General features: G+C 38.1%; 2 protein-coding genes across 9 annotated transcripts; both read left to right on the top strand.

Moving 5' to 3' along the window:
- The first annotated feature begins 874 nt into the window (after positions 1 to 874).
- On the top strand, positions 875 to 9,564 carry LOC103992826 (auxilin-like protein 1). Of its 5 annotated transcripts, XM_065118708.1 has the most exons (10): positions 875 to 1,387; positions 2,468 to 5,552; positions 5,684 to 5,762; positions 5,907 to 5,977; positions 6,086 to 6,151; positions 6,237 to 6,326; positions 7,014 to 7,190; positions 8,585 to 8,733; positions 8,841 to 8,960; positions 9,061 to 9,563. In XM_065118708.1, exons 1-8 carry the CDS (start codon positions 1,041 to 1,043, stop codon positions 8,618 to 8,620), a joined length of 3,951 nt encoding a protein of 1,316 aa, XP_064974780.1. In that variant the 5' UTR covers positions 875 to 1,040; the 3' UTR covers positions 8,621 to 8,733; positions 8,841 to 8,960; positions 9,061 to 9,563. The 5 variants fall into 5 exon arrangements, with proteins under 5 accessions (XP_064974780.1, XP_064974781.1, XP_064974779.1 ...); XM_065118709.1 differs by having other exon boundaries at positions 8,585 to 8,701; positions 8,841 to 9,564; XM_065118707.1 differs by having other exon boundaries at positions 8,841 to 9,564.
- A 788-nt stretch (positions 9,565 to 10,352) lies between these two features.
- On the top strand, positions 10,353 to 17,087 carry LOC135580760 (uncharacterized). 4 transcript variants are annotated; one of them, XR_010488887.1, is made up of 7 exons: positions 10,353 to 10,682; positions 10,964 to 11,182; positions 12,074 to 13,058; positions 13,145 to 13,649; positions 13,773 to 13,798; positions 14,155 to 14,403; positions 16,105 to 16,243. XR_010488887.1 is itself a non-coding variant. In XM_065118704.1 (7 exons), the coding sequence occupies exons 4-7, from the start codon at positions 12,165 to 12,167 to the stop codon at positions 16,819 to 16,821; spliced, it is 2,142 nt and encodes a 713-aa protein (XP_064974776.1). In that variant the 5' UTR covers positions 10,354 to 10,682; positions 10,964 to 11,018; positions 11,108 to 11,182; positions 12,074 to 12,164; the 3' UTR covers positions 16,822 to 17,087. The 4 variants fall into 4 exon arrangements, 3 of the variants coding, with proteins under 3 accessions (XP_064974776.1, XP_064974777.1, XP_064974775.1); XM_065118704.1 differs by lacking the exon at positions 14,155 to 14,403 and having other exon boundaries at positions 10,354 to 10,682; positions 10,964 to 11,018; positions 11,108 to 11,182; positions 16,105 to 17,087; XM_065118705.1 differs by lacking the exon at positions 14,155 to 14,403 and having other exon boundaries at positions 10,354 to 10,682; positions 11,108 to 11,182; positions 16,105 to 17,087.
- Positions 17,088 to 17,308: the final 221 nt, after the last annotated feature.

Genomic DNA, 17,308 nt, shown 5'->3' with positions numbered 1-17,308 from the left:
GATATAGTCATGCAGGTCTGACTACTTATTATCATCATGACAAAGACGTAACTTAATAGAGTTGCTAACCTGGATGAACAAAAAACAATGATGTTCATCCCAGATCCAGGAAGGCGTACTAAAATACCCAAGGATTTATGATGAGAAAGCAAAAATAGCTAACTAAGTGATCAAGCATTCTTTATATCCAACATAAACTGGCCACTAACCTTCAGATGCACGAATTCTGCCATGCCATGATCCAGACTAGTTTATTGTGGGCCACTTTCCTCTTCCTCTTTCCTCCTCGATGCCCGGGCGACTAATAAAGTATAAAGGAACAAAATTATACGTCAGCCGCAAAGACCAAAACGCACAACCTAATAGTCTTCTTTGCCTTTGATTACCCGATAGCTTCTCTTACCTACTAAATTCGAATTGGAATAGGTCTTATTTTTTTATGCATTCCGATTTGGATTTTATGTGGTTTCATTTTTCTATTCGATGGTGATTTTGGGTCTCGCGTGGATTATTTTTTTAGTTCCGATTTTGGCCTGTCGTCCCTCATGGAATTACATGTCTGGGCCTCTAAAATTTAATATGGATTATATCTAAAATATTTATTGTTTTCATTCAATTATTTGATTAATTGTGAGATGATTATTATCCTTAATAAAGTTTAACCTCGGAGAGACAAAAGGCAATTTGGTCTTAAAAATAAAATAAAACAATAAGATTAATAATTAGGAGGTGTGTGCCACGTACTACCTGCTGTTAATTCCTGGGGCCCATAACTTTCCCTCTTTTCTAAAAACAGGTCCCCCATTTCAAAAATATTTTGACCTAAAACTCCCCTCCGTGGCCAAAAATTAATGATAAAAAGGACCGGAAAGCAAGTCCTCGCCATATGCTCCACTGTCACCGCACGGGTCGACGCCCACTTCTCCCTAGAAATTTTCGTCCCCGCGGCTTGATCGGACGAGCAGAAGACGACGACGAAAAGCCCAAGACTCCATCGAGAAACCCTGATCTAATCGCGAGGCCTACTCTCCATCGCCGCTATGGAGGCGCAGCGCGTCTCCAAGAAGGCCGCCTTGGGGGGGGCGGCGGCGTCGTCCGCCTTCGACGACGTCTTCGGCGGGCCGCCCAAGTTCCTGGCTCCCTTCTCCGCCCGCATGCACGACTACGCCGAGATCTTCGGCGCCGCTGCGAGCGCCTGCAGCATCCCCTTCCTCGACCTCCCGCCGGCGATGGACGGCTTCGATGGTGAACCCGCTGCGCGCCGGAGGAGCTCCGGGTTCGACTACTTCGAGGTCTTCGGGGGTCTGGACTTTGGGGAGCTTGCTGTCTCCTACGAGGAGTTGTTCGCCGTGCCGAGGAGGGTGGAGGTTGGCGCTTCGGATGGCAGGTAAGGTTTTGGAAGCCCTCGTGTCGTTTGATCCTTCGTTTGTTGCTAGTCCGGCTTTTCGAGTAACATTTCTCGACGGTTTGTGGGAAAAGTTTTCCTTTTTTGTTCTCTAATGGTTCCTTTTGCCTCTAAAACTGAAGGCGAAGGCAAATAAGTGTATGAAGTTTTTTACTTGCACTACACAACGGAATGGCTGTGAGAGTAATGTTACATAAATATGAGATGGTAGTAGGAGGCACGTCAGGGCATAAAATTTTCTTTAGTTTAAAGTGGATTGTTTGGTAGCCTTTTCCAGAGGTTTTATCCCTCTCTTTCCAGGTGACACTAGTCCTTTAATATTGAATTAATAATTATTTGGACAAGAAGATCATTCTTGGAGCATAGCAGAGTGCTGGATCAATCTTGGTGAATAAAGTTCTGGTCACGCTTTGCACTGTGGTATATGGCTGTTATATGTTACTTGGCAGCATTTTAAACTTACGAAAGAAAAATGTGGCTTGTCACTAATCTTAGCAAAAATATATATCTCTTTTTGTGGATCAATGCTTATAGCGTATTCTTTATAGCTCATTGATGGAGCCTGACGGCCTTTGGAGCTCCTGTGTTTGAATTGTATTACTGGTTTTTTGAGAGTTTAAAATATATATACTGTTAGTGAGAGCTTCCCTTTGTGTAGTCAAAAGCTTAGATAAAACTTTGGATTCCAGTGGAAACTGGAGTCATTTCTAAATTTAATGGGTTTGAATTTAAGAATGTCCTATGTCTAAACACCTTCTCACAGGCTTCCAAATGCTAAAATGCTGAACTCTGAATGATCTTGAATTTTCAGCTCTGTACTAAATTTTTCATCATGACAAGGCAGTGAAGCAACAAATGATACTAAAGAAATAAAAGACATCAAAAGTAGCCATTTTGCTTCTGTGGATGTGAACCTCTCACTTTTATTTCTGTAATTTTTTTTTTTTCAACTTTGGGTTCTCAAAAGTCTTTTAAGACTTCTTTCTGTGAATTATTAAACCATCATACCTCAAAAAAATTGATCATCAACGACTATTTTGCCTGTTATTTCATCACTAACAGGGCCCTGGATGATCCTGCCATTAACGATCAGGACACCGAAGAATATGAATATCCTCTGGAAGACATGCATGAAGATCATAAGGCATGTAGAGAAGAGGATTATGTTCCCCTTTCTTCAAATTCCAACCATTCAGATCATGGCTTAAAGCAATCTAACCTGTCATATGATAGGGCAAGTCCAATCAGCAAAGAGGGTGCTTTTAGTGGGAAAACACAGATAACTGATTTGCCTGAATTTCACTCCACTCTTGACACAATTGTGCCCTTGCAGACCCAAACAAGTGATGCTGCTTGTTGCATGGTTTATGGTGATAAAAATGATGGGAAACTACAGAGCAAGTTTATGTCAAACTCATCAACTCATGGGTTAGAGATATCAAGAGATGAATTTACAGGTGACCAGAAGAAATCAACAATTGAATCTCCTATATTAGATATTGATCATGCAAATTTGAAACACTGTTCACAATCTGCTAGCAGTGACTCGGTAGCCAGTGACGATGCATCATCTTCCAATACTATCTATGTAAGTGTGTCAAACATCAGTCTCCGAACACAACCTTTGCGAGTACCACCACCATCAAGACCACCTCCTAAGACTGTCAGCAAGAAGGAAAATCCATTCTTGAAGACATGTGCAACTTCAAGAATCAGTTTAGATGGAAGAAGTTTGTGTAAACCTAATGAAAATTCTGAAGAACACTATATTAGTGTTAGTTCCGCAAGCCATGCATGTCAAGATGGTGATAAGAACAGCCCTGGTTTCTTTGATGTCAATGTTGATGCAAGTTCAGCTGCTGCTGCAATGAAGCAAGCAATGGAACTAGCTCAAGCAAGATTGAGAACTGCTAAAGAGTCAATGGAGAAAAAGCGCATTAACCTTCAAAGTCACAAGAAGCTGGGTCAGCAGGAAAGCAATAAGGAAAGAAAGGTTGATCAAACTTTCATCGAAGGAAACTTCAGTGAGATGTTGACACAGAAATCCATAGTAAAAGAGGATAAACATACTGATGTGATCGCATCAAAAGAAAGAAATAGAATTACCAATAGTGTAAAGGCAAGTGAAGATGTTGCAGAGGCACAGAGATATGTAGTGTTGGATCAACAGATAATGCAAGGAAACAATTTAAGATCAGAAAAGGATTGTGGAAAGTGGAGGATGAATCAAGAACACCATGAGCTGCTAAGCAATGAAAAGAATTACAAAATGGTTGAAGGTGTCTCTGACCAAGAAGGTAACAGGAAAAAAACAAAAGCAACAGCAAATATTATTGAAGATATTTATGCTGCGAATAAAGAGGCTATTCTGCCATCTGAGCTTGAAAGTACCGGGATCTTGAAGGAAGAAAGTGATGGTAGCAAAAATGATACAAATCTGCAAGATGACAATGTAGCTTATAAGAAGCAAGTAATTGAAGAGATAGAAAATGCAACTCCAAAGTTTTGTCTGCATGAAAATGTTGATGATCTTCAAAAAGCTCATGTTTCTAGCAGTGGAGAAAATGAGAAACATGGAAAGGCTCATGAGGTCTGTGATGGAGGGATGAGAATACCATATGCGATTGAGAATACTGTATCTGAAAGAAGTGAAAATAATCGGGAACTGTCAGATGGCAATGAGTTTCAGGGGATTCATGACAGCAAAGAGGGAAACTGGAAATCAAAAGCTGGTAAAGAAGCTTTTGAATGTGAAGAAAACTTTTTTAATCTTGAGCTAATTGGCAGAAGCTCTGAAGATAAATTAAATTCAGAAACTTGTAAAGATGTGTTGGAATCTGCAGACAATGCAGACGATCGCACTGTGGCTGATGCAAGTTGTGAGCCTTGTGAGAGTAAAAAAAAACTGAATGTGTCCATGACTGTTCCAAATGGAGGGGAGATTAAGATGCCAATTGGATCATGCGTCTTGGAAGCAGGCAAAGGAGTGAGTGCCACTAGTGAATGCAGTGAGTTTATGGAAAAAACTGGAGAAGAGCAAGTTGAATATGATCATGCAGAAAATCTAGATCGGATGGAGGAAAGTGGGTTGGGAAATTTGCAGGAAGTCAGGGAGGAACCATATCTGAAGCAAGAGTTGTGCATGTCAGGGAAAAATGAATCAGAACTTAAAGTCAGTCAATCTGTAGATGAACTAGGAGAGAATTTGAAGAAACTAAAAGCGACAGGAGTAATCATGTCTGGAGAACAGGAGAAGCCGATGAAAGCTATAGAAGCTGCCTGCTTGAAGGATTGCACTGGAATCAAAGTTAAGGACTCTCAAGTTGAAGAGCAGCAAAGTGACAAGATACAAGAGGCAACTCGAGCGTCTTGTATGCAGGCAAACTCTGTGAATCAGGACATATGTCAAGCAAACCATGAGATCAGAGAAAATGAGGAGATCAGAAAAATTCATGTGAAACCTGATTTTTCATATAACAGTAATATCTTAAGTTCCATTCCAGATGTCTCAGGCAAGCCTCTGTTTGTAGATTTGGGTGTCCAGCAGGAAACTTTGTCTGAAAGGAGATGTGACATATTAGAATCAACACAGAATGCTAGAGAAAATTATAATGTAGATTCTGAGAGAATTGATTTTGATATGAAAAAGACAGAAGAGAAAGAAAATGAAAGAATGGAAAGAGAAAGAAAATGGGCAGAAGTTGAGGCAAGCAAACTAGAAGAAGAGAAAGAGAGGGAGAGAGAAAGAGAAAAGGACAGAGTTGCTGTGGAAAGAGCAACACGGGAAGCACATAAAAGGGCATTTGCTGAAGCAAGAGAAAGGGCAGAGAGAATTGCTGTAGAGAAGGTTACTGCTGAAGCTCGGCAAAGAGCTCTCAAAGAGGCCCGTGAGAAGGCAGAGAAGGCTTCTGTTCTATCTATGGAAAAATCACTTGCTGAGAAGGCTTCAAGAGAAGCTAAATTAAGGGCAGAGCGAGCTGCTGTTGAGCGAGCAACCGCTGAAGCTCGGGAACGTGCTGCAGAAAGAGCACTTGCTGAAAAGGCTACTGCAGATGCTAGGGAACGTGCAGAGAGATCAAATGGTATTTACAAGGACAGAATGAGTAAACAAAATATCAAAGAAGATCATATCAGTGCCAGGAATAAGGTAGATAAATATAAGCCTAAAATCTAGCTTTTCAATAAGCATAGTTGACACTCAGTTTGGCTTTCGAAGTTCTCTTTTTTCTCTGTATTTATGTCATAAATTGATCAATTATGTATTGGTTGGACATGCAGGATGATTATATTGGTGCACATCTTCAGAGTACTAGTTCTTCAAGCAACTACAGAAAATATTCAGCTTTGATTAACCAAAGTAAATTATTTTTGGAATTTTTTTCATTATCAATTGATCCCTATTTTCACGTTTTCAGTCTTTGAGATTGTTTTTCTTACACCCAAAGATTCATAGATCATCTTTACTTATTGAGGCATTTGCGTTCTTGTTAATGAATGAAAGTAGGCGATGGTGAATCAGCTCTAAGGTGTAAAGCTAGGCTGGAGAGACATCAAAGGACAGCTGAACGTGTGGTGTGAATTTTATCTGAATTTCATTTTCTTGATGCATTCTGAAGGTTGCATTTGTATGTGACTTTTGGTTTACGATTATATTTTTTCTAATTATTGCTGCACTTTTAGGCAAAAGCTCTTGCAGAAAAGAACATGCGTGACATTTTTGCTCAAAGAGAACAAGCAGAGAGAAATGTAACATTGTGAATTTTGATAAACAAAATATTTTGGTCATATTACAATTCTTTTTTCTTAATTCTTGATCTTACTGTAATTGCAGAGATTAGCAGAGTATCTGGATGCTGATGTCAAGAGATGGTCAAATGGAAAACAAGGAAATCTGCGTGCACTGCTGTCAACACTGCAATATGTATGTATATTAATTTTTCAATCTTGGATTAATTTCTAAATGTACATGGAACATAATTAATTACATGCTTTGTAACCTTGGATATATTCTTAGTTGTATAAGAAAAAAGTACATCAGCAATTTATGAAATAAATATTTTTGCAGTTAACTAGAAGAAATCTGGCTGTTGCTTTTACAAAAGGCTATATGATAAATTATTTTAGAAGTTGAAATGGAAAAGAACCAAATAAATTAAAGTATTCTGCATCTTCTCACGTGGAGATTGTAACTTCATTTGTTCTAGTGTTGTTCTAAGTAATTTTATATCAGGAGGCAAGCATGAGATCAATGAGAGCAATATTTGTTCTACATGTAGTTTAGTGGTCCATGGTCTTTTTCTAATGGATGAATATTTTCTTGATGTACGTTAATATTACAAGTGTCAATTTTCTCTGTGGGGATATGCAATCAGCTTATGTTGACTTCTTTTGATAAGAACATGAAAGTTCAAGGTGCAACGCCAGAAATCTTTACATTTACAAAATATTTTGCTAAAGCTTTATCATTTCTGTTAAATGCATGTCAAGCCAATCTAGTTCTTGTATCACCAAAAATTTTCAGAACTTTTAACTGGTATTCAATATTACACATAACAAAGGTGGGCTGGTGCTGCAGCAGTTTTTTCACTTAGTATTTTGTAATTTGCAGATCCTTGGGCCTGAGAGTGGTTGGCAGCCAATTTCCTTGACAGATGTCATTACAGCTGCTGCTGTGAAGAAAGCTTACAGGAAGGCTACACTCTGTGTTCATCCCGATAAATTGCAGCAAAGGGGTGCCAGCATTCAACAAAAGTACATTTGTGAAAAGGTTTTTGATCTTCTTAAGGTGAGCTCTTTATCTGTTTATTTCTCGGATACCATAGTGCAAAATCTTTCCTTAAAAAAAGAGAAAAAAAAGGTTTTGATCTATCTTAATGGCAATTCCTACTTTTTAATAATTTCATAATGTTGATCAAAGGTTTTGTTTTCATTTTACTGAACTTTGGGTAGAGGTGAAAGGGATCGAGTATATATGATATGGGAGTATGCTGGAACATATATGGGCACACTATGTTATCCTATATCCTCGAGATTAAATTGGTGTGAAAAACTATGAGCAACCATGTGTTGGTGTTGAGTTTGCAACTTGTTTCCTCATGGTATATGATTCTCCCAATTTACCTTGGTTTTTTTGAACTAATTGGTTTTGAATGTAATGTTGTGATTGGATAAAGTTGGTACTGTATTAACATTCAAATGAGATTCTTGTGTTCAACTTGGTTGGAGTAGCTAATAAGTTGTCGAAATTGACCTGACAACAGGGATTTAATTGGTTGATGTTGGTAATAAGAAAACAGTTTACTGCTCTTTGCTTAATCATCTTTTTCCCCCTACATCTTTAAGAATGTAGTTCTTTCCGAAATAAGTTTGCTTTATATTTCATTATTTCTACCCTAAACTGATTTTATCTGTTTTCTTCAGTCATGGCTGGTGTTGTTCACATTTGAGTTAAATGCCTCTGAAATTCTTGTTAACTTGCTATCTTGAGTTAAGATTTGCCAATAAGTCTTTCTGAACCAGGATATGAAAGTACTCTTTGAATTGGACATGTTCTCTAGTTTATTAATGTTGGGATATTGGTATAGCTTTTCTCTTGATAGAGAGAAATGAAAATGCAGAACCGCACTAGCGTAGATGATCATATTGCCCCCGTTTACTTGAACCATGAATGGAAGTCAAAGAAGTTGCAAAACATAACGGAAGCCCCATTATAAGAGATTGTTTTGTTAGGAGTCCTCATTGACTTGTATTTCATCCCTTTTTACCTTGTATAGCCCATGGATGATATTTGTGGTCTGCATTCAGGTCATATACCATGAGCTGGACTCATGTTTACAAAATCTTGTTATGTTATATGAATAACTGGACTCTACTCATATTTTAGTGTGTACTTACATATGCCGTGCAGCTCCTTTATCAATTTATATTTGTGGTATTTTTTCAAAGAATATGCTAGTTTATTCTCTGTTTTATTGGCAGTATTACTGAGTCCTCATGTGACAATGCGTGCAAATTTAAACTAACGCCCATGAGCAGATCCTCTTTGAATCATAATAATTAGCCATAGAGAAGAAGCATCTGATGCATGAAATGAATTTGAATCACGCTCGCTTTTCTTATATATTCTTATTTTGGTATGTTTGCCAGGCAAAAAGCTTATCACCTGTTTTTGTTATGCAGGAAGCTTGGAACAAATTTAACTCAGAGGAGCGATAACATGCAGAAGCCTTCTGTCAAGCTTTCATAAATTATATCGAATATATGCATGTTAGATCAAGGAGTAGCAAGTTCAGCTCTGTAATTATTCAATTGAGCATTCTTTTGCACATGTAAATATGAAATGCCTACTTGTGCATGCTAGAAAACTTGTTCTAACGATAGACAACATATATATAACGATATGTTTCTCTGCCATTAATTCAACTTCTTCCTCCAGATATATACAGAGCCTGCCTGCATCAACTGGGAAAGAACGAATTGGAGTGGTGGATGGAATGAGGCTAATCTGCCTTCCAAGCTCAAACGTACACCAATGGGCCGTCAAAAGCTGTAGTAGGTGCGTTGTTACACAGTTTATTTGCATCGTAGATTAATCATGATAGATGTCATCGAAAGATAGTCAATAATGCAGAACTCTAAGCCGTCCTCATCCACAGTTTGGGGACTGAGCCATATGCTGACGCCTCCTAAGAAGGCGATGGCAGCGTGCTCACAGGGTGTTTGATGTTATGCGTGGTTGCCATCAACATCCCTACCCAAGTTGTCTTACAATTTGGCTGATGTGAACTTTGTGTTCGCATCAACAACATGTTGGAATGTTCATTTGGATCAAAAACGTAGGGCAACCGGATTTGTTCATATTCCACAAAAGCGTCGACCATTCTTCGTGTGTCCGAGCGCATGGTCCCTCCCTTGTGTCGCCATCAACCACGCCTGTTGTCCATGCCGAAAGAAGCCATTGGTAGCAGGATTTGTGGCCTCTGCCTTCCAATGCACCGCTCCTGAGTGCATTAAAAGCACGGGATGAGCTACATCGTTCATTCCTGGATAATTGTGATGCCAATTTCATGTATGTCATCGTCAGGATAGCCCAGTAGTTGTGACATCAAATACCATACATGAATTGATTCGCTATTTTGAAGAACCAATGTTGGGCTTTCATGAGATTTTGATCCTTTTAATTCTTTAATATCACTTACTTACTATAGCAAAAATTAAGAGGAAAAAGATGACTATTGCAACAATGATAGCATTTATTAGGAAGCTATTGTTTTTCAAATCAACAAACATATAATGGTCATTACACCGATAATGATAGCATTTATTAGGAAGATTACTGCAGATGGAATAAGTCTTAGCAAGTGGTCTAACTCATGAGATACTGAGCTTGGCATAGCCATCTTGGTTATGATAATATAAAAGAAATCCTCACTCATTTGATCAGTAATTTGTATATTAATTATAATAATTTAAATTATCTTAGATTTGTTTATATTGGTTATATGTTATGAAAATAGAAAAGCATCACAGATAAAGAAGGTAAATTTACTGATTCCTATTTAATTTACATTAAAAATGATTATTAATCCAAAATAAAGGAGGGATCAGATGATATACAAATCAAATTTAATATTATTTTTTTTATAAAGATAAATAAATGACAAAGATCAGATTTGCTTCTACATTTATATTTGCTAAAATATTTTTTAATATAAATTGATGAAGTTAATTTATCAAATAAATTTATTTAAAATAAAAGGTTTTGAAAACCAAATAGTGAAGGCCATGAATTTTATTGGATGAGAATTTTATCGGATGCGGATCAGTAAAAGTGCGTCCGACGGCAAGCGGAGATATTTTTGGGTGGGCCTGCCTGTTGTTGTATTATTTTGATTTCTCTCAGCTACAAATATAAAGCGTCGCTCATCTTCCCACACGGCAATACAAATACACGAGTGAGAGAGAGAGAGAGACAGAGAGGGAAGGAATACCCGCCTGGTGTAGGTCGGCTCCCTCTTGCGATTCCGTGGCTGTGGTGCCGCGGCGTCGCCTTCACTTCTCCTTTCCCCGTAGTTACCCTTCTCGTCCTCCTCTGCTCGCCCTCATTCATCCCCCCTACCAAAGCCTTGAAAGAAACACCTTCTTCTCTGTGCTCTTCAAGCGACGAACATGTATCGTTGTTGTCTGTGCATGGCGTACTCGCCCTCCTCCGTTCCGGATCCTGACCGCTCGCTCCCTGGTTGTGCCGCGCTCTGAGCTCGCCATGGGAGCGGATGAGGTAGCGACGGCTTCTTGTCCTTCTCTTGATGTTCGATGACTATTTCGTATCTTGATGCTTCCTTCGGTTTCGTTTGGATTCCCTCCTGTTGATCTTCCTGGAATTGAAGGTTTCTATTTGGTTTTGGTAAGGCCGTGAATAGGGAGTTCTATTTCCGTTTCTTGTTTCGTCGTCGACTCTTTCTTTCGCGATGGATACAGACATCTAGAGGAGTCATTGTTTGTTTTTCTTGCTGGTTTGGAGCCGTTGACCTCCCTTTTTGTGGATTGTTCTTGTTTCAGGTTGACGGGAATAGATTTTGGTCGAAGATATACTAAAGGGCCTTCGTATTAGCTTGTAATTTTTGGGCGTTCTTAACATATGATAGCCCACTACTCTGCTCGAGCTTACGGCTTTTGTAAGGCTTTTTTCCCTTGTAATTTTAGGTACATGTTGGGGGAAAAGCTGCTCGTTCTGCTTCATACTCGAAGGTTGAGTTCGACAAAGTTTCAGTAATCAAGGTACCGATATATCGTTTACCTGCAGAATTTTTATGCAAAAAAAGAGAGGAAAAATTAATGTTTTTTAATTAGGAATTAAACTTAATAATTTGTCATTGTTAGATTAAATATTCAAGTTTTTAGAAGTAATTATTAGATTAAATATTAAAGTTTTTAGAAGTAATTATGAGAAGTCATTTTATCCAGTAGAAACTTAGAGAAGATTGAAAGTCTGAGAGGAACATTAAATGTGGTTTGACAATAGAATTGAATGTTTGTCTTGCTAGGAAGTTTCTTTTTATGAGAAGTTTCAGTGCTGCAGCCTTTAAGACGCCTCTTTTAGGCAGTGTTAATCGGATGCTTTAGAGAGAAGTTTCTTATCGGTTTTTTAGTTTCTGATCTAAGCATAGGGATTCTGACAATCACTTTGTTCTAGAGGAGATAGAACATGCCGACACATTTCCACTGAATGCAATAACCAGCAGAGGGACCTCTAGATTATCGAACTATGATTTGTCAACCACTGTAGACATCTTTATGGAGCCCGATAGCTTGCATCTCATATCTGGTTCTTGCATAATTTAGCCACAGTTGATGTGCTTGTGGTATAATATAATCCATGAATGGTGTAGAAGAAGTGCATTGAGAAGCTGACTAGAAAGGGCACCCCTTAAGCTTGTGAAAGTAAATAAGTAAAAAGAACTTTATCTTGGGACTCTTGAGATCTACTTTGCGTTGGCCATGGTCTACTTGTGGCAACAGGCCTTCCAGTTATGTTCTCTGACATTATTATCCCACTTTGAGCATGTGGACCTCCGTTTTTTTTTGTGCATATGTGGTTACTTAAACTAAAAATGAAACTAAGACTTCTTGTCACTTCTGAAAGCTTTACTTTTTTCTATTTTCTTGTAGGACATATTGAACTGAAGTTACAGCTAACGTCAGAATATTGGTCATTGTTTTTTCAACTACGGGCTTATTTTCTGTGTACTTGAGATAAAACATGGCAGAGGATGCTGTACGAAGTTATGGAAACAATGAAGATTTAAATGTTGAATTGAGTCACACAAATGGGAGTGTAACTCACATTCAGTACCATTCACAATGGATGGCACATTGGAAACGGGCAAGCAGCATTTCAGCTCATCAGTGCCATAAGCACTGTACTCTTTCTGATGCAAGCAACAGAAAAAATTGCGTAAAACAAGAGGGCTATTCGCAAGTCGAAAATACAAAATCTGGGAAGGTTCAACTGGTAAGCATAGGTACGAGGGAAGGAACAACCCCCGAATCCAGGAATGTGTGCAGTTCTGAGCTTAATGAATTAGGCCTAACATTGCATGTTCACCGGTCAGCTGAATTTGTGGGAGCTGAAAAGGGAAGATGTGAGATGGACAATACTCTGGTGGTGCCGAAAGATGTACATACATACGATGGAGTTGTAGTATCAGATAAATTGCATCTTCATAATTTTTCAGACTCCTCTATAAACTGGGAAAACTACAACACATGCCATTCTCTGAATTCAGATGAAGTTCACTTTCCTAAGTATGACATAAGTTGGAAGATTGATAATACTTTAAATCCTAAAAGAGGACCTGGACATGGTCAAGTGGCCAATAGATTTGTTAAGTTACATCTTCCATTAAAAGGAACTATGTTAGGCTCCCATGTAACAGAATCTAAAGCAACAGAGATTAGTACAAGTAGTGATCAAGAGATTGAACCCTGTGATACTGTTAACGGCTTACAAAATTTTCAAGATGGTATTAGTGCATCAACTTCTCTGCCAGCGATGGTCAGATCTAAAGCTGAGAGGCCAAATATGAAGTCTCCTGTGTGCATTAAAGATAGAAGAATGTCTTCAGAATCGGATCACACACTTGATGAACATCGGGTAAGAAGTAGCTTCACTAATTGAACCATGAGTTACGTAATTTTTCTGGTCATTAAAGATTAGCTTCACTAATCTGAACCATGCAGGTGCTAAGAGATTTGTGGCCAGGCAAATCTCCTCTTTCATATCTAATTAGGGAAAACGATACTGAGGATGTTCTTCATCAGCCATTAAACTATATGTCCAACTGCTTCATTCATAATGTTGCAAGTTTGGATATACATAACTATCTTCATCCTGTGAATAATATAGATGGAGATGCAGAGAACCCTTTTAATGCTATTCATTATCAGTTGACAACAAAGAATATGCCAATGGAGTTGTCGCGAGAAAAACAATTGATAGAAGATTCGACAGAAACTGCAAAAGCAAAAGTTACTCCCTTGTTTGAAATGTTAACAGTACCAGCAACAGCAAGGAACCAAGGAATGTGGCAAGGAGATTCACTGCCTTTAATTAACTCAAATAGCATGGAAAATGGGGTTGATGTAAATGGAATTGAGATACATATGATGGGAAAGAGGGAAAGACCATCAGCTAAAACTGATGCAATTCACATTGAGGCTTGCCTGGAAAAACACTCTCCGAAAGGTAAATACTTAATGATAAATTTTCAATTTAATCAAGTGTTATAAGTAGTAGAATATTTCTTCCAAGAAGAATTATATGTAGAATAGTCCTCCCTAAATTTTCAATTTTTTCTGTGTTTTGCAGGCACGATTTCTGACAGACTACAAAAGGTACAGTTATCTGCATTCTAAAATTTTTAAATATGGTGAAGGGCACTGCATAAGATAAGCTAGTTACCGTATGCTAGAGTCTGTGCAATTGTATTTGTTGCAAGTTACTCCAATCATGTGATAGACCCGAGTTGATTGACTTGGCAGAACATATCCCACGTGCAAGTCTGGCTTTTCTTATCTCACAGTGTTAGAAACTGTTGATAGCTTAGCTTTCTTGAGCTGTTTACTTTCTCTTATATGGTTTTTCATACTGTTTGGGTTCTCAGTACCTTGAAGATCAGTATAGGTATCTTTCATTTTAATACTACTTTCTTCCTATCAATAATGATTATCTTGAGGTGGCCAATATGCAGCAGCTGGAGTCTTTTGTCTTTTTTATGGTTGAGGAACCTCCTTGAAACTAAAGCACCATGAGGACACTATATGTTCTGCATGTGATACTAGGAGCATGATGCATAAAAATCTGTTTTCGAGGATTGCTTGAGACACATTCTTTGACTTTTGTTGACAAAAGGCTGTTGATTAAAAAAAAAGAAGAGAGAGAGAGAGAGAAGGGACTTGTTATGCTATATGTGAAGCTTTAGTGAAGCCACTAACGAATGGTGAGTTGATTGCACTGCCTTTTTCTTTTAGATCAACTTGCAGAAAGCTCTGAGATCTTTACCTTTGGTAGAACAATAAGAATGCACTATTGGATTTGATAAAAAAACTGAAACTGTCATGACCAGAATCTTCTGACTTTTTTTTTGTCGGTGAAGCTTAGAGATTAGTTGTATATTTGAATAGTTTCAATCAAAATTCTTTTAATGAAAATTGATGAATGTAAGTTACATGAGGCTCTCAATATGATGCTATTTGGACTAATATGATACAGAAACTGGCGCCAGAGAAGTGTGAACATCATGCAGATAAGATTAATAAGCATGACATGAATAAGAATACCATAGGCCCCATGGTTCATGCAAATGTAATTAAAGATTATTATGCAATTGAGATCTGAATAGAAACGAGTAAAACATAAACTAAGCAGAGAAGATCTAGAGCCAATCTCTCACAAGGTAGCCATCCTTTTCTTGATGACAATTATTAGTTAGATTTCATGGGATAGTCAGATTTATTTACCATCTTAGACCCCATGCATCAAATCAGTAAGCTGGATATAGGACCATCCAGAAGAATCAGGATCTAGTGCATTAGCCAAGGTAGATACTTTTGCTTCCCTCCCCAGAGTTTCAGAAGAAAGATATCAAGGCAGGGCTTAGGATACCTACAAAGTAAAGCAAGGTGGAGTGGGCTGGAGGAAGAATATTTATAAGAAGTGACAGGAAGTTGTTCTATCAAATCATTTAGCCATAGATGTTCTAGCTATTTTGCAGTAAAAGCCACAATCTCATCATGTAGTAAGCCTACTTATGTAAATGGAAGATTCATATGAGAAGACAAAGTCATTAAGATCATCATTTTTCCCTGAAATCATGGCTAATTCTTTGGATGTTGGACATTCAAATTTAGATGATCCATAATTTTTTAGCCCTCTTTTTCTGTTAATGGTATTTACTAGTCATATTCTCTGATCATTCTGCATGGAGAAAAATTAGGCAATTTTGTAGTAATTAACTACTTGCCAAAATTCAAGAACACGAAGACATGACACTTAAATAATGAAGTCCATCATACTCTGTGTTGGACTGGATGAGGTGATGAGCTAAAAATAGGTCTCAACTGGAAATTACAGAGACTGACCAAAAGGAAAAAACATGTGCTGGTTATCATATAAAGTATTGATCTTTATCCTAGCCTTGAGTTGATGTGTGTTATTTAAGTCGTGATGCTGCAAGCAGTGATCAAAGGAAATGGGCGGTTGGTTTTCTTGGGTTGCTGATTTCATTCTCTAACTTCATTATATCTCTTGAGAATGTACTCAAGTTTTGAGACCAAGTTGTATCCTGTAGCTGGATTCTATGTAGGTTGCTGATGGCATCACTTTGTTGGAAGTTGGCACTACACATCTTTGGCTTTGTTCCAAGGCTTTGTGAAAGTCTTAGAACACATTGCTTCATCACATAAGAAAATCTGATGCCTGCTTGTGTGTAAATCGATGATTATTTTATTCTTTATTTTTGAACTTCATAAAGTTTGGGTTGTTTTTATCTTGTAGTATATATGCATCTTCATGGATATTCAACCATCCTGCAAGCTTATTGGTCTCTTAATGTTAATATGCATATATTGATAAACCAACTTTTGGGTATAGGTAGCTTGATGACAAAATAAAACATTTGTACTAACATTAAGTTCTGCAGGACCTTCCACGCACGAACCTAATAAAATCCCACTCTCCATCACCTTCAGCGATCCAGGAAACTTTGAGCAGATATGTTAATTCCTCAGACAAAACTGGTAGCGTAAGTACTGGAGGACTGAGCACATCTAGAACTGAAAGCATGAATGTAGATCAAGTTTTTTCTCATGTTCAGAGGTCCAAGATTTCAAATACTAGTAGTATAATTGAAAACTTGGCACAAAAGGAGCAATGTAAAAGATGGCTCAAACGCCTCAGACACAAATCTTCAGATGCTTTTGGCCTTGGTTCTAAGAGAACAAAAATTGGAGATCACCCCACTAATGCAGAAGTATGTAGCTTTTCAAGTAAAGCACACAATTATGACACATCCAGCTCGGCGATGACAAAATGTCCCAAGGAACAGCAGATACCCGATACGACCAAAGACATACCAAGTACTTCTGAGTGCTCCTATGGAGTATCAGCAAGAGATGTGCAATACTGGATTAAAAGATGGTGTTATAAGACCCCTCAAACAGTTAAAGCTCATGTGAGTGTAGTTACACCTGGGCTATGGGAGCCTGAAAATCGAAAAGTGCTTCCTGATAATATTGAGGGGAAACAGTTCCCAAGCATCAGGGCGATAGCTTTGATGGGGAGAGCAATGAACAAATTCCAAACAGGTCAGTTTCAGAGAAAGGGATCATCAGTGGTGTGGAATATAGAGGACTTTTGAAAGCTACAGGGCTTTGGTTTCCGGTCCTCATGCAGCTTGCAGATTTCCATGGCGAGAAAGGTGCAATCGAAAGACACCATCCAAAATATTGTGGATCAGATGTGAAAAGTTATCCAAATTCGAGGTTGCATACATTACAATCAGTAAATTCTATAGTCATGTTTCCTTAATGTTGATCTTTTGTTTTTCTGGGATCGGCTTTTAAGGAAGTAATCTGAACTCTATATCTACTTAATATGTTCTGAAAGATGTTTTTCTTATCCTCATTTTTGCGGTACACATTTTCTTTTCATGGACCCTGGTGCATTCTCTCATGTTGTCATACCACCATGTATATGTTCATTCTGATTTGTTGCGCCCATGTTGGAGATGGTAAATTGCTACTGACAAGCTTCATCAGGATTATGTGGCTGCTTGCAGGTATGTGATGGTGGTATCTCAGTGGTTGACATATTCTTGCATTTCAATTTCTTGATGAATTGATAGT

This window comes from Musa acuminata, chromosome BXJ2-7 (assembly GCF_036884655.1).
Source record: "Musa acuminata AAA Group cultivar baxijiao chromosome BXJ2-7, Cavendish_Baxijiao_AAA, whole genome shotgun sequence".
NCBI lineage: Eukaryota > Viridiplantae > Streptophyta > Magnoliopsida > Zingiberales > Musaceae > Musa > Musa acuminata.
The sequence above is the reverse complement of the archived record's forward strand: the minus strand, read 5'-3'. Positions and strand labels throughout refer to the sequence as shown.

What these genes read in the sequence shown, in the direction of transcription:
- LOC135580760 (XM_065118705.1), top strand. Translation starts at nt 12,165, where the DNA reads ATGGCAGAGGATGCTGTACGAAGTTATGGAAACAATGAAGATTTAAAT. An exon ending in ACACACTTGATGAACATCGG is followed by an intron (nt 13,059 to 13,144) that starts GTAAGAAGTAGC and finishes TGAACCATGCAG; the next exon opens with GTGCTAAGAGATTTGTGGCC. An exon ending in GGAAAAACACTCTCCGAAAG is followed by an intron (nt 13,650 to 13,772) that starts GTAAATACTTAA and finishes TGTGTTTTGCAG; the next exon opens with GCACGATTTCTGACAGACTA.
- LOC103992826 (XM_065118709.1), top strand. Translation starts at nt 1,041, where the DNA reads ATGGAGGCGCAGCGCGTCTCCAAGAAGGCCGCCTTGGGGGGGGCGGCG. An exon ending in TTCAGCTTTGATTAACCAAA is followed by an intron (nt 5,763 to 5,906) that starts GTAAATTATTTT and finishes AATGAATGAAAG; the next exon opens with TAGGCGATGGTGAATCAGCT. An exon ending in AAAGGACAGCTGAACGTGTG is followed by an intron (nt 5,978 to 6,085) that starts GTGTGAATTTTA and finishes CTGCACTTTTAG; the next exon opens with GCAAAAGCTCTTGCAGAAAA.